Here is a 22,227-nt window from a genome sequence, read left to right as displayed (position 1 = left end):
ACGAAGCAAAAAACAACATATATAAGTATGCATGTTTGCCAGAATGCAAACCACATCTGCTAATTACAAGTGTGAAGAAACACTATCCACTATCTGACAGAAGAGCAGAGTGTGACCACAGTACCTGTGATGTGTTGAAGGTCCCGCTTTGGTCCTCAAGCTGCGGTCAGGAGTCTCTGTCTTTCCAGCCGCTTGTCCTCTGTATATATAGTATTTTCTGCGGCAGGAGACACCCCTGAAAGACACCTGGGGCTTTATGTTTGAACGAATTTTGAAAGAAATAAACATGTTGTTCAACAGGAAACAAAAACCTTTACTGCCCAGTGTTTCAACAGACACAATGGTTCCATCATTCAGCTTTGAGAACAAAAGTCATTTTGTCAGACGAGAGTGTCTTTAAGTTTAAATGTTTCCCTGATAGATAAGCAACCGCACCTGCAGCTCTTAACCTATCTATTTATCTTACATATCTTATCAGTCTCTCCAAGGAAAAATTCTATCAAACAAACTAAGTGCATATCGAAAAGACGTCTGCACATGAGCTACATCCAAGGTACTGTAGGTTTATCCAAAGGAAAAACATTCTTCTATATTGTTATTGTGGCAAAGGTGAGTTACATCCGTTTTACAAGGCGCAATGACATCATATTCTCCAAACATATGAAAGAACACATCTTTTATCAAACGGAGCACAATATTATGATCACATTGAATTAGATCGTGGTCCTCTGGTGTTTGCACACATGCAGGCTCAACCAGCTCATAATAACAAGTTCTCAGATTTACACTCTGATATCTGATAACATCTACCAGCATGTGTGCTAACTGCACCTGCTGCAACAATACAACAAATACAATACAGTCCCATCATCTGCACAATGGGACGGAAGTTCATTCTCTGGAGTTCATAAACTTAGACTGACTTTCATGGACTCCATCTATGTAGGTTTCTCATTCGTTATTACACCAGTAACAACAATACTTCCTGTCATCCAAAATGGTCAATTAGAAATGATTTAAGGATAATCTTTTTGAACTATGAGTGTGACCACTTGATTGAGGATCTCTGATCCTCTTTCAGATCATTGTACAACAGAAAATAAATGTGATTTAATTAAAGGTCCTGTTATTGTCTTTTAGTGCATGGTCTCAATAGTGAATCAGAGTGTACCTGTATCTGAAAGTCCAACTCAGAGTTGTGTATCAACTCTTCCTGTTTTAATCTAACTGAGTTGAACCATTCAAAGCCCAGATGAAATGAAACGTGTTCTTCTTTGATGTTTAGAGCCAATAAATGAGTCCAATGTGAGATTTATTTTACTGTTTGACTTATAATGTGTGAGCTGCTCTTTGGATTTTTGGTTTCTCTCTTCATTGAGAAAATTAAACTAGATAATCCGACATGTGAACACTGTGGCTTCGGTAAACATGGTGAAAATATTTCATCATGTTGAACTAAAAGTCATTAGCCATTACTCAGATATGTCAGGTGCAAAACACTTCCTGGTTTGGAGGTTTGTTGTTGAAAGCTTCCTTTTAACTCACGCCACTTTCCAGTAACTCAGGGAGACCAAACACATTCCTTAAAGAAAATACTAAAAACACGGGCGTCTCCAAACATTTCTGAGTGACACATAGAGAAATAGGCAGTGCTCAACCTTTGTGGTCAATTTAGATCAGCGATGAGTCAGTCACAGCGGACAGGTATCTGCTGCCTGAGTGCAGAGGGGAACACACCACCGGAGCATTTAAGCTGCTTTTACTTAAATCACTATGAGGAGTTTCTAGCTGGTTATGACACAATCTCAATTTCATTCTTGTGCCTAAAAAGCAAAACAGACCACCAGCTAGAAAACAGATTATTTCAATAGTCATTTTTAATGCTGGTCACTGAGTTGGTTTCTGATCAAACAATTTCCAGCTTGCTCAAAGTGTCACGGTAAATCATACGTTAGCCTGTTAAAAGGAAGTTTCTTTAAGGAATACTGCACACACATCTACAGGGCAGGATCAGGGCAGAGGTGAGACACATCGCTTTGTCTACAATCTGCCTCTAAAATCTTTAAGCGCTACTTACCTCGCCCAAAACAAAAAAAAGTGTTTTAGTGTGTTTAGAGCAAATTCTGTCAAATTCTCTGAATCTCTGCTCTCTGGAGCTCTTTGGCTCCAGCCTGTTTGCACTGCATGCCTGAGCCTCTGACGGGGGCTAACAAGGTGAAATCCTCAGAGGTAAAATTACTCGTAGACAGATTTTTATTACACATGTTCAAATGCGTTATGTTTTTATTGTGCTTGTTCTTTTTTACATATGTCTTTTTGTAGCCTTTCATTTTAAGAGTTTTATCTTTATTTATTTAAACGTATTAAATTCAGCCCTTTAACTCAGTCTCCCATAAATGCGTTGTTTTTTATGTCAAACACCTGCAGAGCACTTTGAGGTGGACTAAAAGTATGAATATCAAGTGTTTGTTCAATCAACATCATATGACAATCATCTTCGCATGCCAAACTTATGTTTTTTTGTTATGTACAGTATTTGCTTGTTCTTATTTATGACAGCTGGAACAGACTGTTCTCATGTCACGCCTCACTTGCCGCTCACATGAACCCACGATGCCCATTTCATACAGGCTTCAAAAAGAGGACGTCTTTTTTTAAAGCAACAAAAGTCCTCCTTTTTAAGAATTGATTTACTTTTATTCTCCTGTTTTATCTTTTTTATTCACTTTCAGCTTTCTTAATGTTTCTTTTTTCTTGTCTATTGTCCCTAATTTCGTTGCATGTCTTCTTTGTAAGCACTTTGAATTGCTTTGATGTTAAAAGGTCCTAAACAAAAATAATCCAGTCATTCTTTATTTCCAACATGTGAAATATAAACATGAGGGCCACTTTCATATCAGAGCACTCTAAATCGTCATATATTTGTGATGTTTCAGGCACAAAATAATCATATTAGCCACAGAAAAGAAGCTGTAAGTCATGTCCTACTCTGCGTGGGCTCTATAAATAACCAGGTTTCCTTAAAGCCTTAAATAGCAATACATCCCAAACAACAGGCAGAACTGCCTGCCGCTTGTTCAGACATGAAGCCGCTCTGGTTTAGTCAGTTGCCAGAATGACAAGTAAGTTAAAAAAATATGTATATATACCGGTATGTGAATGTTGTGTTAACATAAGACATCGAAACAACATTTACAATATCAGCACTCAATGGTGAGGCTTAAGTTTACTGGATGTAATAATTCCTGTTGTGTCGGCTAAACTGTTGCTAATAATACAATCATAAGAATTGTGAGTCTGTGCTAAACATATTTTATCATAAACAAAGGCTTTGTTTGTACAAGTCTCAAGGTAACCTTGTTAAATTAATTAAACCTGTAAGCATGTGAGAGGCGTCATTTGATGTCATATAATTTGGGAAATTAAAATGTCTTTGTGCGGTGTACATGTGCCGTAATTACAGACTGTCATTAACAACGTGACTTTTATGTGTCATGACCTGTTTGTTTTTTTCCGTGGTGGCCACCATAGATAAAAATAGTCCTCGACTGCAAGTAAACCTGTAGAGACACCAGTGGAAACGTCGGCTGGATTTCATATTATTCCATCTGCTAAAAATGTATTATATAGCGTACAAACTGAAGATCCGTTCAGCAAAACACCTTAAATGTGAGGGAAAGAGAGTTAAACGTCGATATCAAAACCAATCCCAAATCTTTCCTCTAAATATGAGTCTACTGAGGCTTAGCTTAGTTTAGCTTAGATTAGTGAAAACCTGCAAACAGGGAAACAGATAGCTTGGCTCCATTAATCAAAATCCACACTCAAGCAGCTCCAAAGCGAGCCCTTTCCCCTTGTTTCCTGTCTCTATGATGGTGCTAAGCTAAGCTAACTGGTTGGTGAAGCCAGCTGCATTTTCCGTACAGATGTTAGAGTGGTTTGATTTTACTAGGTAACCAGCACAAAGGAATATTTCTCATCATTTTGAATACCCTTTATGCATTTGTTGGTGTTTTTCTCTGTGCATGTAAAATGCATCTGCACTATTATACATGTAAAGATCCTGTTGGATAATTGTCCCACTCTTGTAGCTATGGCGACCAATAGAGCTGTACCATACAGCACAATTGGCTGGATGAAATATATCAAATATTTTAAGAGAGATTTTAAGTAAAATTTGGAAAGAAAGAAGTCTCTAGAGCTGGAGGAGGGAAAACCAGTATTTTCTTTTTATTCGTTTATTTGTCAGGGACAATGCAAAAGACATTGTAACAGGTTACACTAACATGAGGCATATGTATTGCATATAGGGTTTCTAGCCAAGGCTAATTTGCAACCCCTGTTCCTGGTTAGGCTTTCTACTAAAAGGTCAGTACAAATCATCATTAAATAGAGAACATGCTTAAGTTGCATTGCACGATTATAAAGTTTAAAAATGACAAAAATACACATGACAAAGATTTTAACAGTGATACATACAGAATGTATGCAAGTGTCTCCTAACATCTGGGTCGTTTGGGAAAAATCTTAACATTGTTTTCCTTCATATTTACTGCCATTGTTCCAGTTGAAACCGTAATTTTCTTCTATGTCCAGCTGTTGTTTTAGTGCTTGTTTGGTAGAAGAAGTAAAACCATGTCATCAGCATTAAGCAAAGACGTCTCTTTGTAGAAGGGAGGGGCCAGGAGCAGCTCACTGATCACGCCGAACAGTTCATACAAATACAAATTTAAATCAGACTCAAACTGCCTCCCTGTTAAACATCTCACCTCTGGATGAAGAATTCAGTTTGATATTATGATTATGATTAATGTTATAATTAAAACTATTTTTTTGTTTTTGTTTTGACTGTTGTTTTTTGTTGTTTGACGGTAAATTTTCCTCGGCCTCTTGTGGTCTAGTAATTGTGTGTGAAGCTGTTAGAAAGGCCTCAGTAACCTGATCTACAAGGTACAACAAGGTACTACAAAACAATTTGTAGTTTGGTAAACTGATACCGTGTCTGTCTGCCCTGTGTGGTAATACTGTGCTGTGCGTGCATGCGTGCGTGCAATAGGTTAGTGAATATAACTTTGTCATGACAAGGATCCCTAAACAGACACAAATGGGACCAGGGCTCCTATATGATGACATTTTGACTCAGGGTACCAAATCTGATTTTTGTTTTTAGATGTTTTATCGCAGAAACTGAACTCAATGACAAAAAAGGTTGTGTATTCTGTCATTGTGTTACTTATGGATTGAGTCCCTAGACGCCACTTGCTGAATCTTCCTTCATGTAGACCAGTGCATAATTTAACATCTTTGAAAACTCTGAAGTCATTATTAAAGTTAAACTGTTTATTTTATGAAATTGAGACACTTTTCCTCTCTTGCAGAACACATGAGCGTGTGTTTACATTATGTTTCTTGACTCCTAAACTTAATTACTATTGTTTGCTCTCAGACGGCCTCACGTCTCTACCTGGATGACATCACTGCAGGCTGGAAAAGGCGGTTTGGGCAGCGTCTTACTGACAGCAGTATGTGGGTGTTTCCACTTTGGAGCCACTGATTGAAAAGAATGTAGAAAATGTTAAAGAGGGCTTTTGAGTATATGATAGCTCTTGGCACACAACTCCCCGAGCAGCACCATGTGCTAATGTCACACAGCAGTACTGAAAGCTATACTAACCTGCACACTTTTAATTCTCACCACACAAAAGGATAGATTATAATTGCATTAGATATTACCATAACCATTCTCATTTTACAGGAAGCATAAAATAATCTAATCTGAAAAGGATCTCAGTATTACACCATTGTGAGTGATGTCATAACACAAAGTATTATATGTAATGATTACATCATATTTAAGTGACAATATATTAAACACTTAAAAACCATAAAACCTGTAAATGAGAACTTCAGAAAAGTTAGTGCTAAAACTTGGCAGGCACTGCCTGTCGGCTCCAGTGTCCGGTCACACTTGAAGCTGTTTGTTGGCACTTACTGACTTCTTTCCCTCCTGTCTTGATCGTTGCTTGTGTTGTATTAACTCTCAGATGAATGTCGCTTTGGACAAAAGCGTCTGCTAAATGAAACTGTAACATTGTAATTTGATATTTTAGGGTGCAATCTATAAAACTTTTCATTTTCTTCTTTTATAAATGCCTGTTTTTAAAATGCAGCTTCCCCAGTAATATACTATTTGACTATTGATTGAGGAAAGGACCTTTCAAAATAACACATTTATTTCCTTTTCTGCACTCTTCAGGGTATTCAAATGAGAAGATAAATTCATGTTTGCAGGCAGTGCACATATGACATATGAAATAGCTTCCTGTAGGATACATGACGATGATGGGAAGCACACAGAACTTTATATTCAGGCATCAACAGGTAAAACACTGACTGTGCACTGAGAGGATGATGTGGAGGGATGATGAAGGTGTCAGACGTAAAGTAAATGTTCAATTATGTAAGCTCATGGGTATTGTAGTATTTAAGGTCTTAAGGGTTTTTTTGAACTGATGGGAAAGTATGAGCTAAAACACACTAAAGCTGCCTTAAATATATATAACGATTCTACATTGAGAAAACACTACACTAATACTGCATTTATATCAGAAATATTTACAATGATAAAAGTCACTATCAAAACCAGCAGCTCTGCACACTTGAGTCAGCTATTATAGAAGAATTTCATGTCTTGGAGGTGGTTTATTGTTTTAGCGTTAGTGTTTCCCATAAATCATCACAGCTAAAGTCACACGGCAAAGAATATTTTCACCGTAAAATAACGCAGTGACAGGAACCCTGACCTAAAAGGCTGGTATGTATTGACACTAAAAACAGGTAGTGTTTGTTCTACCTCGAATGGCTTCAACGGGAGTTTTAGTCAATCTTTTAATACTTTTATTTGTTTTACTATGAAGCACCTTGTTCTGTACCTCCTAACAAAGTTCCTGATACTGGATTTAAAGGCAAAAACACTGATGTCACCAAAACTGTACGAGAACAGTGAAAAACGCACTAGCTTCTACTGTTCACATCCATCAAAGCCCCCATAAGAAGGCGTTGTGCGTGGTGTATTTGTCTTTTATGAGCCACTGCCTAATAAGAAAGTGGATCAAACTTTAGTTTAATAATATAAAATAGCACTTTATACCTAAAGGACATCTTGACTGTGCAATATATTCTGTACCTAAATAAATAAATGAGTTTGTTATGATTATCTTTAGTTCAAATGTTGTATTTTCTTGACTCTAAACATTTATATGTGTAGGCATATTTTTCAACCTGTCTACACCTAAAGAATCTCAGATGACAGGTAATCCCTGTTTAACAAAACATATCTCCTCTTCTTTGAAAGCTTCTAACCTCTAATGATCTCTTTGTATGTTTCTACAGGTTTCCTGCACAAGGAAGTCACAGTGAGGAGACTCTCCGACCCCTGATTGGTCCTTTCGGGTGTGGTTGATGTGATTTAAGGGAAAGGAGCGAGCATGAGGAAATCGAAGATGCCTAACTGTAAAAGTTACAAAGCAGTTCACCGGATTTGTGTCTCGGCTGTGCTGAGCAGACAGAATCAACTGAGATTGTCATATGATCTTATTTATAATGTTGTAATTATGTTGTGGTTCTAGCACTTCTATTCTCATACTAGAATAGAAATGATGATAGATTCAGTGCTGTCTAAGAGGTGTGAAACCTCACTTACGGTTATACATTTATACGAGCAGACTGAGGTTAACTATCTGTCATATAAAAGGAGATCAAAGGGTACACATACCAAGAATCTAATTTAATCTAAAGAGGTGAAAGGCCCTTGCTAGTGACAGTGATACGATGTGGTCCATATACACAGGTTGGCACACAGCGTGCGACACAGTAACCACAAGAACCTGCGAGGTCATGTTTATTTGTTACTGGCATTTTTAAATGTATCTGTTTGTGTAATAAGTCAGTTGCGTATTAGTGCTGCTATGTCAACTGAGCAAAGTTCACATGAGAAAAGATGAGAAGATTTTTGTTATTTTAAGATGTTACAGTTTTGATATTATTGTAACACTTGAACAAGAAGTGTGAGGGTTCATTTCTGCTTTATATTTCATAAGATTCAGCATTACTTATTCATTTTGCATTACTATTGTTTTATAGATGATTACTTTCACTAATTTGTGTGTGTGCGTATGTGTCTCTGTATGAGTCACTCAGAAAAAGAGCTCTTGAAACGTATATATTAGGTGCAGTCAGTTAGCCAAACTAAATGTGAACACTAATAAAAGTATTAGTTTTTTTATTTATGTTTTATTTTGTGTAGTTCTGCCTTTAGGACAAAAAGGGGTGTTTAAGGCTTCTGACTTTGTTTTAAGGTTCAGGTTATATCAGGATATGTACAGTCCCTGACAAAAGTCTTGTCGCTTATCCAAGTTGTAGGAACAACAAATAGCAACTTTAATTGTAGTTGATCAGACCCTCTAAATTATACTTATTATACCAGAATAAAGTTTTTTATCATTCATTGAGTTTTTTTATTTAATTAGGACAGAAAGGTCAGATTTTGCCTGGACAAAAGTCTTGTCGCATACAAAAATAATGTAGAAATTAAACAAATACTTTATTTTGAATACACAAACATGCTACAATAACATCAGAACATAAAGTCATGGTGCTTTGGAAAAAAGAATTAATATCTATAGCTTGGAGGACTGCATCCATACGTCTCGGCAATGACTCAAATAACTTATTGACAAAGTCCTCTGGAATGGCAAAGAAAGCAGTCTTGCGGGACTCCCAGAATTCATCAAGATTCTTAGGTTTCATCTTCCAAACCTCCTCCTTCATCTTCCCCCAGACATGCTCAATAATGTTCATGTCTGGTGACTGGGCTGGCCAATCCTGGAGCACCTTGACCTTCTTCGCTTTCAGGAACTTCAATGTGGAGGCTGAAGTATGAGAAGGAGCGCCATCCTGCTGCAGAGTTTGCCCTCTCTTGTGGTTTGGAATGTAATGGGCAGCAAGAATTTCTTGATATTTCAGGCTGTTGATGTTGCCATCCACTCTGCGGATCTCTCGCACACCCCCATACTGCATGTAGCCCCAAACCATGATTTTTCCTCCACCAAACTTGACTGTTTTCTGGGTGAATCTTGGGTCCATGCGGGTTCCAACAGGTCTTCTGCAGTATTTGCGGTGATTGGGATGCAGTTCAACATCAGAAAAATCAACCGTCTGCCACTTTTCCACTCTCCATCCTTTCTGCAAGCTGTGGGCCTTGGCAAATGCAACACGATTTTTTTGTTGTCTTCTGTTTAATGCTGGTTTATGAGCACTTATTCTTCCATGGAGACCACTGCGTGAGAGAATTTGACAAACTGTTCTTGTTGATACAGGGGTTTCTGTTGACCAGTTCTCATGTAGCTCCGCTGCAGTTGAAAAAGGGCTGGCCCTTGACTGATGAAGCAACAAACGGTCCTCTCGAACAGTTGTCTTACGTGGTCTGCCTAACCTGGGCTTGTCATGAACGCCACCAGTTTCTTCCAATCTTTTTCTTATCCTCTCCACTTGATGTTTGGATACATTAAAGATGTCTGCCACCTCAGCAGTCGACTTGGTCTTCAGGCTCTTGATGATCAGCATTTTGGTCTGTGGTTGAATCTTTGGCATGTTGTCAGAGGTCAGGTTGCACTTCACATGAAGGTCTGGTGTGCTGCGGTTCTTTGTATACACAACTGGGAATGTGTTAATTACAGTATTTGTCACAGGTGAAGCTGAAGTGATTGGTTGAATCATTTAAAGACACAACAAGACTTTTGTCCTTGGAAAAACAGATGTTATGGGCTTTACCAAGCTGTGAACATCAGGACACTTTTTGACAGTTTAATTTTGCACCCAGTTATTAATGTGAAAGCCCTTGACATTAAAATGAACCATTTATTGTAACAATTGATTGATTGAAAATCAATTATATGCCATTTTAAGTTACTACATCCTTATGCGACAAGACTTTTGCCAATGACAAGATTTTTGCCAATGACTTTTGTTATGAGGGAAAGGTAAGAGCCTAGAGAATATTTCATGTCACTGCTGATCCTGCCAAGTATTAAAAAAACAAATACGTGTTTGTGTGTGCCTGTAACTCTGCGTATCCACCCACATATGAACTCTGACTGCAGATTTGTTCCACCCTCCTCATCGCCTTTTGTATTTTCTAGAAGCTTCTTTCTGCTACAGTGCAGATGGGATGGTCAAATCCGATGTTTTTTTTAGTGTTTCCTCATATTTTGTCCCATCTTTCTTCATCTACCATGGAGAACTTTTAAACACAAACTGTGTGTTAGCTTCAACAAAACTGAAGAATAGCCAGCAAAGTCTGCTTCATTCATTTCAGTTTACTTTGGTTTGCACATTTGGGACATCGAGCTGTCTTAACAAGTGCTAAAAGGACTTTTTTAGATTTCTACTTATGTGGTACGTTGTCTGTAGACCTTTGACCCATAATTAGCCTGAAGGTGAATTATGCAACCAGTAATGCCACAAAAAGACGAGAGAAGAGAAGAAAACTAGAGACAGAAAGACGGGAAACATACATGATAATGATACAAAGTACATATTTTTATGCAGCTTAAGCATGTTGCAAGCTTTGTATGAAATTATGAAAAATTAATAAATAAATCCAACATGAAAGAGCATCAGGATTTGTTCCTGTCTTCATAAATATTGTATGTTTCAATATCACAAAATATGAAAATGGTTTTAACAGAGAAATCACATTCTGTGAATTAATTACGGAAAGTCAAATAGGAAATAAAAACGATGCCTTGAATGCAGAAACAATGTGGAAATTCACACACTGCCCTACAGCATCTGAGTTCACCTTAGTTGAATGTAGCATGACTAATAAACAAAGTGAGTCATCGAAGTAAATGTTCTCACTTTGATTAAGTTATGACAGCAATGTGCATGTCCTTGCATACGCCCCACTGAAGCTGGGTGTTGGCAATAACTAAAAAAATATGGCTTCTTTTGTTTCATCGACCTGTGTATGTGAATAGCTACCGATCTGCTTCTGATGCATGGGGCTGATATGTCTTTTTCTGTGTTACTGGACCTACTTATGTGGCTGAACTCATAAACTCAATGAGGCTTTATCATGTCTTAAAGGGAGCGAGCAAAGGGAGTTTATGATAAAGCCTGCATTAAATTAGCAATATGTTGCATTACTTAAGAATGTAACCTTATTATAGCCTTAACTAAAACATTTGCACTGTCTGACCTGTTGATTTATTGCATAAAGATATAATAGACATGTTAAATCAATTTCATTAATAAGCTGAAAATCGGTTCTGACAAGTCCATCGTATGAGATCAATATACAGGAAGTGGTTTGTTCTGTTGTAGGTTTAAGATGCAGAAATTACACTATAAAATAAAATTTGCTATAAGTGCTACAATCATTTCTGTGGTATTGCTTTTGTTTCAGAATCCATAACCTGAACCTTACGAACAGTAAAGTGCGGGCTTAACCGGTAAACACTTGTAAACACAGCTGCACACTGGCATACTTTAGGTTATTTGTCATCTCTGCACCACTAGTTTAAAGGTCATGACTTGCATAAGGTTTGAGAACAGATTAAGCTGACAGCTCCATAATACGATCAAATAATACAAACAGAGGCTCCATTGAATACAATGCAGCGCAACAACAATTAAACTAAACTCTCTAGAAATTCACATCACACAGAATTAAATACTGTCAGTTTTAATCGGACTATTGTGTTTGATTGCATAATTTTTCACAAATGCATCTGAGTGTGTTTAATGATATGACATTGATGGATCTTTACTTTTAAAGATACATCAAGCATGAAAAAGGAGCACTTAAAAGCACATGTGTGCCTTTTCGTGTACTGCGAGCATATACAAACAAGAAATGCAATTAATCATTGTAGGTACTAAATGCTCCACAGATGCAGCACATCACAAAAGCTAAAGACAAACCAAAGCAGAAACTATATCAGACCTATCAGACAATACAGAATAGCATGACAATGTACTTAGCTTGCTGTGCTCCCTGTAAACACACGAGGGCGTTATCAAGAACATTGTCTACTTCATGATCGAGTGTGCAGATGACACAGTTGTGATCGCCCGGATCATTAACTACAAGTGGCCTGCCTGAAAGAGGTGAGGAACACCAACAGCCTCACACTGAACATGGGCAAAACAAAGGAGCTAACTGTGAACTTATGGAGGAAGCAGCAGGAACACTACACTCCTCTGAAAACTAACAAGACCCTTATGCAGAGGGTGAGCGTACCATACCTTCAGGTATCTGGGGGTCCATTCACAACTGTACAACTACATTCATACACCAAACTGTGAGCAATTTGGGGTTCAGCATCTTGCCAAAGTATACTTCTGCATGTAGACTGGAGGAACTGGGGATTGAATCACAGACCTTCTAGTTGAAGGGTGACCCTTTCTACCTCTAAGCCAAAGCCACAGTGTCTCTGTTAGGCTCCTAAACACCCATTGGTAAACATCATAACAGAGAGCTTCACCAATTATCTGTTTCAATAAATGAAGGTCAGGCAATGAGAATGACAAACTCTGTCCTCTGACCTAAACTGTCTTATTCATCCGTTGTCCTTTTATATTGTTATTTTGCAGCCTCACTAATAATGCCACATTGCACTGAGAAGACATACTTCTTTTTTATGTGACAATTAAGTCTTTGAGTACTTGAATCATAAATCCTGGGTCACTTTGCTTCACTTATCTATCTTTAAGCAGAAAAGCTATTCTTTTAGGAGAGCTAACTAGCTAAAGCTCCGTTATTTCCTCTGCTCTGCTGCCATCTATTGGTCAAGTCAAAAGCCTTCATCAGCTGTTATTGTCAAAAAGAGCTGCTATTTATTTTAAGAAAATAATCACAGATTAACATTCCTCTTTGTTAAGACCACAGACTGTTGGAGGAACATTTTACCTGATACACTGTGTAGGGCAGAGGTCAAACACTCATAGAAGGATAATATCTGTATATTTGATCTACATTTGACTGAAAGCAATTGTTATTTTAAGGAAACGTTTTAGTACAGTTATATACAGATAGTATCAATCACTGATTGCGTATTATATATTTAATTGGACACTAAAGTGGAAGTATAGCCCAGAAACTATAATATCGTTTTTCATCGTATATACCACGGACGCTTATATATTAAACGCGGAGCCTTTATTAGGAAGTGATTACCTATATTTTCAATAATTCGCTCCAGAGCGCCTGCGCATCATATCTGCCGTTCTGATTGGGTGATACGATAAATCTGTATTTCCGGTACGACCCAAATAGCAGGCTAATGTAAATAACGACAAAATCTGCTGCGCTGCATATCGTTTTCTGCCCCATTACATCATGCTAGCCTCCGGTTTTTTCCTTGTGCTCCTCGCGGTGTCTCTTGGACCTGGTAAGATTACATTTACTGAAGACGACTAAATTGTCTGCATCACTGTCACCTGACTAGTCGCCATTTATTCTGTTGTCAGATATTAGGTTGTTAACGTGGGATTTTTGACATTTTACTGCCTTATTCCGTCCGCTGCTTAAATATTTAACATTATTGAACCCGGTTTGTTGTTGTCTTTCTCTTTATTCTACATAACTGTCTTCATCGTTTCTCTTTCTGTCTGGGTGTGTAAAGGAGAGTCCAGGTTCATCATAGACCCTTTATCACTTATCCAACAGAAACATCTGGTAAGCCTGACTTATATTTCCTATATTATCACTGTTATGTCAAGTTTATCAAATTACAATATACCAAATTATAGAACTGTGTTGGTTTCACATGACCTACTATACACACCAAACTGTATTAGAAAAATAATGTTTTATTCATTATGCCCATTAGTATATTGATTATGATAAAGTCACAATCTCAGTCACAATGTTGCACAATCAAGCAAAACCTCATAAAGTGCTTACAGGGCACTGTACTCTGTATCAAAGTACTCAAACCAGGAAATTGGCTTGTCCGGGTTTCATTAAAGGAACCCGGATGTGATGTTAAGAAAAGTAAAAGTAATCACATTTATTATCTCTTGAGCTATCATCAGCAAATTCAAGGAAATTACTGACAACCCCCGCTCCATCTTTGCATTAAACGTGGTCGACATGACTGTCTCCAGGCATGAATAATGATCTCACTGTAACTTCTCCTTATCAGACCCTGGATGTTTGTGCAGAATGCAGCCAGATCATCCATCTGTCTGCCAACATGATCTCCAGCAGAGACACCAAGGTGAGGACGCTGGTGACTAGCTCACTGCGAAAGTTTCGTTTCACTTTTACTTCACTGTTTGAGGAATTGGTTGATAAGGAAACGCCCAGAAGATGGGATGTATTAAAAGTAAAAGCTAAAATGGACTTTTATGATAGGGTAAAAAACTAATTAATTGAGTCATTGTGTTGATATGTAACTTTAATCCTCATAAATGTAGGCTAATGAAGTTATGTCACGTTACGTTGTAGATAACTACATAAAGAGGGTGTCTATTTGTGTAGAAAAACACATCTGTTTTTGCATCTGCAGGAGACTGTGTATGAAACTCTACACGCTCTGTGCCAACGCCTCCCAGGAGAACAGGCATCAGAGTGTGACTCACAAGTGAAGACTTTTTTGCCAAAACTCCTGCAGCAAACACCTGGTCACCTGGTGAGTTATGTCTCTATTTAGGCTTCTTTATAGACACATGAAAGAAAAATGAAACCATTTTCCTCCAATGATCCACACTAATGCAACATAATATGCGTTTATGTAGAAACCAGGACAGACCTGCATGGCGTTCGGACTTTGCGCTGCCCCCAAGGAGGAAGAACAGCGGAAAATTCCCCACCATGCTACTGATGAAGACATTTCAAGCCTTGCACTTGGCACAGCTGCCAACACCAATGTGAGTGTGAAAAAGCAGAAGTGGACATTAAATTAAAAGTTGAAATGAAACTTCTTGTTATTTTCATACTGTTAATAACAGCTTATTCTCTCTCCAGGACGTGTTCGGCCCTGTTTGCAGCCTGTGCGTGCTTGTTATCAAGAAACTGGAAACCCTGCTGCCTGAAAATATGACTGAGGTGATTATTTCCTTCACCTTGTATGACATCAGGCACATATCCCTCACCATAAACCTCATCATGTTAACGTCACTATCGGCTCTCTTTCCTGCAGGATGCTTTGATGAAGCTCATGGAAGAGGTGTGCGATCTGATACCACAGAGCTATAAGGACGAATGTGATGACTTTGTCGACAAATATGGTGCACAGATAGTCGAATTCCTCTTATCGTCTGCTGCACCTCACACAATATGTACTCTTTTACACCTTTGTATGTTCCAGGAGCAAACTGTTCCAGGTCAGTCACATGTTTATAATGCATTAATGTGGCCATTATTTGTTTATTGGCTTGACTTGAACCTCAAACTTCCCCTCGCCATGTTTACTCTCTGCTGGTTAACCAGAGGTGCACCTCCCCTCGGACTGTGATTCGTGCCGCACGCTGGCTGTGCTGAGCCGACTTCACCTGGGTCCCAACTCCACCCAACCTGAAACTTCCTCTTTCCTCCAGTCTGTGTGTGTCCTTCACCCCAATGCCATCCCCAAGGTCTGGCCGCCATTAAATATCACTCAGAACTCACAACTTAAACAATCAGTTTTAGTTACTTTTAATAAGTTACTCAGCTGATAATAACAGGTCCTTTCTCTGTGCTTTTGTTTATTGGGATATACAGTATAGCCTCTTAACCAGATAGACTACGAAAAGATCATCTTTATCACTGATAAATGAATCTTGTGCTCTTTTCAGTGTGAGGCTTTCACCAAAATCTATGGCTCCAAACTGGAGAAGGTTCTGGGAAACCAGATGGACGTCCCATACGCTTGTGAAGTAAGAATATGCTCTTCTAAAAACACTTGCACATGTAGTGTCTTCAGAGCGTATAACAGACTGCAATATGAAATATGGCAACCAGAGGAGGTGGAAATAAGCACACCAACAAACACAAATTTTACCCTCACTTGCAGGAACTCTCTTCTTATGCTGACTAAACTACGTACAAACATTAGTTAATTCACTAACATAATTTACAAGTTCTTCAGTATACAAATTTTATGTAACTTAATAACCCAAGAAGACTTATCATGCTTTGTTTGGCTTAACTTTTGGCTCATCTATCCTACAGAGAGCTGATCTGTGCATTGCCTCAAAGACAGTGGAGCCTCTGGGAAAGAATCGTTGTACTTGGGGACCAAATTACTGGTGCAAGGATGTTCAAACTGCCAAGAAGTGCGGTGTAAGTTTCTCTTCTTCAGTTAAACAAATGAAATGAACATAAATAAATATATATATATATTTCACAACCTTGGAATCTGACCCAGACTTAACTCCCATGTGACTGTTGTTCCTCCTATTTTTCTATTCTTTCAAGAAGAAATAGATCTGTATTGCACTGTTTGTAACCTAGAGTTGAGAGTGATAATGTGTTTTTAATCTGTTTCACGCCCTGTTTCTGTTTTAATCCGCAGAACCAGGCCTTCTGTGAGAAGTTCATGTGGAAGCAGTGAAAGCACCGGCCTTCTCTGAAAATATTTGCACTTTTAACGACTATTGTTACACTCTTAAAGTTTTATAAATGTAACGCACTGATCAACTTTTGTTTTACCTCTTGATGAGATTATAATCTTAAATGCTTTTTCAGTCAATCAAGCCATAAATATTTATCATAATTTTTTCCAGCTTGCATGAAGTGTCATTAGACTGAGGCTGGGATTCAGACTGAAACCTCAGTCTCTGCAGGGTCGAACAGTTATGTGCACTGTTATTCAGTAAAATGCTACATGTGTAATATGAATGTGGAAATGGCCAAAACCGTTGTCTGTTATTAAATAAGATGAGCTTTCAGTGTGTATTAAAGACTATAGGGACAACTGACCGATCGTCTGTGATCTAATTGCTTTTCTTTCTTAAATTAAATAGTTTTTTCATTCCTGTTCCACACACAGCCAGAGACACTTTTCCTGGAGCTTGTTTATTTAGAAACTTCCACAAAGTAAAAAGATAAAACAGTGAAAAACAGACATTTACATGTATTTCCTTTTTGTGGCTGTAAAGAAAATGTCCCAATGCTCTCTGCCTCTATGTTCTGTTATTTCCATTGATTAAATACCCAGTTCAGTTCCAAGACGGAGACAGCTCTTCTGGCCATTCACACTCAGGGAAAGTCCTGGCTCACTCACACCCCCGTGTGGTTGTTTGTGTCATCATCACCCCCTTGTCTCTTCCAGATCTAGGAGATGAGAAAAAACATTTGTTAGCTAAATGAGCAACATTAGTTTAAAAATGACTTCTTGCTTAAAGACCATTTTTACTTTACAAACAGACCCAAATATCTGGTATGAAAGAAGAACTAACTAATACAAGTTAAGAAAGCTGCTAACACTAGAATTTGATATTGAAACTCTGGATAATCTGTATCATTACATTTGACATTTTCACCAAATTGTAAGGATTGATTCATGTGTTTATGTTAACTAAAACCACAAAAACACCAGACTTTATAACATTTCTTAAGCAGGTTGGTTCTGATAGTGAAGAAAATATGAATACATTACACATTACAAAAAGACCATCGCACAAGTGAGTAAAATTCACATAAAAAAAGAACATGTTCTCGTGTATCCATAAGGGGTGTCACAACTCTCCAAATCCTTGATTCAATTATTGTTTTTACACCCTGACAACATTCATTTACATTTTTATACTCCTCTTTAAAAAGACAGGACATGGTATCAGGTTCGATATAGCTACCATAGACTAAGGGCATATGGCCGAATAGAAATAGTTCATTTAAAACGGAACATTAACTTATTCCACCACCGTTAAACACAAAAAACAAAAATAGAAATGACACTTAGTAGTGGAATTTTATACTTATACTGCACTCTCAACACCAGCTTCAGTTTTCTCACCTGCAAAAGGCCGCCAGATCCAGAAACTGTTACCTTTTGATCATCCTTGCCTTAGTTGATGCATATCTCACAGGGAAGATTAAATGTTGCCATGCCGGTGAGGAGGATTTTCTGTTGTTTCTGTGTCATCCCTGCCTCCAGCAGTGGCCATGGTATCTCCAAAAGTGCACCAGCAGGCTACCAGAAAGCCGTGCGTTGTTGTCTCCAAGGCGTTTTTCTAATACTATTTGTTTATTATGACTTGCCCGAACAGGTGGCGTTGGAGAGACAACTGATACTGTGGCAGATTCGCTTTTGACTAAAAGCTCATTTTTGTTTGATTTTCTATTTAGAGTCAAAATAGTGACACCCCTGCTATCTATGCTCCAAAAGCTGTACTGACCAATACTGGCCTATTTTCCTACTCATTTCATTTCACTGCTATTGCTCCAGTGCACAAAAACTTAAATACACTTAAAATAATCAGAAGCTGTACTGAAGAATTTGTTTTAAAAATCCCAAAGACATACTTGTATGCTGTGAATATCAGCGGATCAAATGTGTTGAATTTATGTTCTACAAAAAAGTATGTAGCCAACAATCACTGACAGAATGAGTGGGAGGACTTGCCTGGATGTAGGCCTCCGACAGTGTGATCATCTGGGGGAGAATGTCCGTCACCTGCAGGTCCTGCATCTCATACCACTTCCCAGTTCCCTGATTGAACACAAATAGCATTATAACCCACAACAACACAACATTACCTTGGTCAAAAGTAATTAATTTGCAGTATTACCACCCGAAACCAATCAAATGTCATAAATTGATGTCTGCAACCTACATGATGAAGAACATGTATTCTGTACGCTCCCTCCGTGGGTTTCCCATCATGCACTACGTTGGCGACGAGGTCATAGGTTGTGTTCTTCTCTGTAACTTGAGCTTCTTCTGTCAAGTACTCACGCAGGTCTACATTCCTGATGAAGAAGATACAAAGTGACAACATGAACAAAAGAATATTTATACATAAAAAAAAAAAATACAAACATCCTTGACAACACAAGACTAACATTAACCAGTAAAAATAAACCATTTATGACTATTACATTTACTTGGATCAAAGTAAAATATTTTGTCTTACAGTACATGAACAGCACTTACGTGATAGGGAAGTTAACAATTGTAGGGTTCTTTTCCACAAAGAAGTTGTTTTTGGTGAATCTTTTGATGCAAAAGACGAGGTACGGAGGCAGTTTGGTCAGCTGGAACCTTTTGAGGAAGTTCTCTTTGTAGGTTTTGTATTCCTGAAAGTAAATGAGACAGGAACATGTGGACGAATCAGAGAAATGTATAGCATCTACAGAATGCTGTTGGTGTTAGTACACTTTTTAAGTACTGACTCTACCAGGAGGTAATCATTCATAGATAACTGCAGTGCACTTCTGCAATCAGTAATTTTCCTATTTTTATTGTATTTGGTTTTCACATCTATGTGTGAATAAATTGGTACCTTCTCTGTACTGCCATTGAACTTGCCCAGGATGTTGAAGAGAGGGACCTGTGGGATAATAAGCTGCTCCTTCTCATCCTTGTAAAGTGGAGCTGTTGGGAGGTCGAGGGTCAGAAACAGGAAAGTGGACTCAGACATCTGCTCCTGGTACTCCTCTGTTACCAGCAATGCCTCTTTCTCCTCTGGTAGCTGGAAAACAAAATAAATAAGAATAAATGAAAAAACCACAACAAATGGATTCTGTCAAAGAACTTAAGGGGTAGCAGTAAACACAAACAAGCAAGAAACTCACTAAATCTGGGTGAGGAAGTTTCTTGGAGAAGATTCTCATCGAGCCTTGAAATGCTTTTGTAATGATGGCTATAAAGACAGAAAGACAAATGAGTTGACATTTTTCACAATAAACATTCAACATTTAAAAAATGTATCAACACTTTGCCGGAAAAAAGGAAAAATCATTCACATTTGATATAAAATGAATCCAAGTTTGATTGTTTTTTTCCACTCTGATACATAAACCATTAATGTACCGATCTGTACATAATTTTAAAGACATTTAAAATATACTATAATGTTACAATTAAGGATCAAACATATTTTATTAAGTCATACTCACATGGCTTTTTCTTTGTTCCTCCAAGAGCACCATGCAGAGCATTCAAGAACCACGTCATGAAGTCCACAGCATCTCCTGCAGAAATTGCACCCAAACAAAGGCTCCATTAGGACCTAGTAAGATCTGTAATACAGAGTAAAGTATAGTGCTACAGATTCTAGCAACTAAAGCATTACCTTGCTTGGTAATTTGGAAGTTCTTCTTGCTGCACAGCACCACTGCCTGCAGCATCTCGTGGGGAGACACATGGGCCTTGAAGTTTCTCGGATTCCAAAGTTTGCGCATCAGCTCACCAAACCTCTGCACTAAGAGGAACATGATGTCCCCCGGTGGCCTGCGGATTCCTCTGTAGTTTTCTTCCTCCAGGAAATAATTTCTCAAAGGTGGAACATTGGAAAACGCCTAAGTAGGGAGTGAAATACACATTTAACATTGGGAATGTTTTATCCAGATAAGGTTCACTGTTGCAGTTATAAATACCTGTAACACCACGTTGGCGTAGTCATTGGCTTTGATGTTGTTGAGCCCTACAATGCCTGGCAGGTAGGTCGTACCATCGTAGGCTCTGTAAAGCTTTCCCTGCTTGTCCAGCCCTGAGATGTGCTGCTTGGTGAAAGTCGGCTTCAGAACATACTGAGAAGAAAGTGAGAAAGTGTAAAAAAGTTCCGTTCGTACAGTACAGTATTCCCGATTTAGCACCTCCATAATGACATGCCAGACTTTGAGTATGAGAGGTTATGCTTAAAGAACTGTATTTAAGTTGTGCTGTCAGTGCACAATGGAGAATCATCTTGTATAATTTGACAGAGATGCAACACTTTAGACCAAGATCAGATTGTCTTTCAGCCTTATTGTGATACAGCCATAACTAGTTTTAACACTTTGATATACAGCCTCTCAGTTCTAACCCTACCAACATTTGGTGTTGAATATAAGTTTGTTTTTGTTTTTTTAATGACAGTGGTACCCATTAAAATAAATTAAACATCTGTTATCCAAAGTACAACAATAACATGAAATGATTCTGAAACACAAGGACATAACTCACAGTGATATCTTCAAGTGAAGAGTCTATGATCTCGTAGTTGTCAGGCAGACAGTAAAACTTCAGTGTGTGCAGATTCAGGAACACATGATGGGTGAACTGCACACTGTGAGTGTAAGCATGGGACTTCAGACCTCTACCTGTAAGGAAGCCCACATACGTATATCAGTCAAAGAACAAGATGTTGGATACGTGGTAAATGTCAGATGAGCTACCTACCTTGAAAGTATTTCCCACATATAAGGCAAGCATAGACATTGATGTGGGAGAGGGAGATGGAGCAGAGTTTCTCAAAGTCAAAGTCCAGCACACTCCTGCAGGAAAACAAAACCAGCCGGGCTAGGAATCAGCTGCAGGGCTTTGGAGCACGGGGCTAACTAGCATTTAGCACTACCACATTTTAAGTTATCCTACCTGTTTATAGTGTCAAGGTAAGGACAGTGACGGCTTCTCCGGTCTTCTATAACACGCCCTCGGCTTATTTTGGGTGCAACTGCCAAAGAAAGGGGAACAAAACGAACATATATAAACCAGAGGGTTGAATATAAGCTAGCTAAACATGCTAGCCAACCTAGCCTTGAGATTGAGAGATGGTTAATTAGATACATGGAGTGAATTAGAAGCACGGAAGTTTATTTTAGCCAGTTGAAACTATACAGTAGTGATACATGTTGTCCCACTTGTTTGTGCCTCATGAAAGCAAGAACGAAAGCACTATCATTTGGCTCATAGTTACATTAGCTATCGGCTAACCAAACGTAGACGATACGTTGGAGGTTATCTAACTTACCCCTGTCTTCGTTGTCATCATCGTCCACCTCAGCCTCTCTTTCTCGCTTCACAGAAACCATCACAGCAGTTAACTTGTGGGCTTAATGTCGAAACATAAGACGGTAAAACTTTGTTTGGAATTGATGAATGGAACAAGCACCGTGCGCGTCGAAACTCGCGGTGGTTGTACGTCCCAACTGCCAGCTAGCCGACTAAAACCTTACCCGGAGTTAAAGGCTATCCACATCACTCATTGAGCTGCATAATGGCAAAACGAGTGTGATGAGATTACGTGACAGTA

At 38.4% G+C, this 22,227-nt stretch overlaps 2 protein-coding genes across 2 annotated transcripts; one reads left to right on the top strand and one right to left on the bottom strand.

Moving 5' to 3' along the window:
* Positions 1 to 13,309: 13,309 nt before the first annotated feature.
* Positions 13,310 to 16,969, top strand: sftpbb (surfactant protein Bb). Its single transcript, XM_069683585.1, has 11 exons — positions 13,310 to 13,454; positions 13,689 to 13,741; positions 14,211 to 14,285; positions 14,577 to 14,699; positions 14,806 to 14,937; positions 15,035 to 15,115; positions 15,210 to 15,393; positions 15,500 to 15,642; positions 15,844 to 15,924; positions 16,220 to 16,330; positions 16,563 to 16,969. The coding sequence occupies exons 1-11, from the start codon at positions 13,403 to 13,405 to the stop codon at positions 16,599 to 16,601; spliced, it is 1,074 nt and encodes a 357-aa protein (XP_069539686.1). The 5' UTR covers positions 13,310 to 13,402; the 3' UTR covers positions 16,602 to 16,969.
* An 86-nt stretch (positions 16,970 to 17,055) lies between these two features.
* On the bottom strand, positions 17,056 to 22,095 carry usp39 (ubiquitin specific peptidase 39). Its single transcript, XM_069683584.1, has 13 exons — positions 21,946 to 22,095; positions 21,570 to 21,648; positions 21,375 to 21,469; positions 21,159 to 21,295; positions 20,591 to 20,743; positions 20,287 to 20,512; positions 20,111 to 20,185; positions 19,787 to 19,854; positions 19,495 to 19,683; positions 19,146 to 19,288; positions 18,826 to 18,961; positions 18,615 to 18,701; positions 17,056 to 17,323 (listed from the first exon to the last, which is right to left on the bottom strand). The coding sequence occupies exons 1-13, from the start codon at positions 22,004 to 22,006 to the stop codon at positions 17,270 to 17,272; spliced, it is 1,503 nt and encodes a 500-aa protein (XP_069539685.1). The 5' UTR covers positions 22,007 to 22,095; the 3' UTR covers positions 17,056 to 17,269.
* Positions 22,096 to 22,227: the final 132 nt, after the last annotated feature.

Source organism: Semicossyphus pulcher, unplaced genomic scaffold (genome assembly GCF_022749685.1).
Source record: "Semicossyphus pulcher isolate SPU_LCO1_2020_fin unplaced genomic scaffold, fSemPul1.0.p SCAF_6, whole genome shotgun sequence".
NCBI classification, from domain to species: Eukaryota; Metazoa; Chordata; class Actinopteri; order Labriformes; family Labridae; genus Semicossyphus; species Semicossyphus pulcher.
This window is presented reverse-complemented; position numbering and strand designations above follow the sequence as displayed.

Coding starts and splice junctions, on each gene's coding strand:
- usp39 (XM_069683584.1), bottom strand. CDS start 22,006: ATGGTTTCTGTGAAGCGAGAAAGAGAGGCTGAGGTGGACGATGATGAC. Junction 21,649..21,945: donor TGATGACAACGAAGACAGGG/GTAAGTTAGATA, acceptor TTTCTTTGGCAG/TTGCACCCAAAATAAGCCGA. Junction 17,324..18,614: donor TGTCGGAGGCCTACATCCAG/GCAAGTCCTCCC, acceptor CTCATCTCCTAG/ATCTGGAAGAGACAAGGGGG.
- sftpbb (XM_069683585.1), top strand. CDS start 13,403: ATGCTAGCCTCCGGTTTTTTCCTTGTGCTCCTCGCGGTGTCTCTTGGA. Junction 13,455..13,688: donor CGCGGTGTCTCTTGGACCTG/GTAAGATTACAT, acceptor GGGTGTGTAAAG/GAGAGTCCAGGTTCATCATA. Junction 15,394..15,499: donor CCAGGAGCAAACTGTTCCAG/GTCAGTCACATG, acceptor CTGGTTAACCAG/AGGTGCACCTCCCCTCGGAC.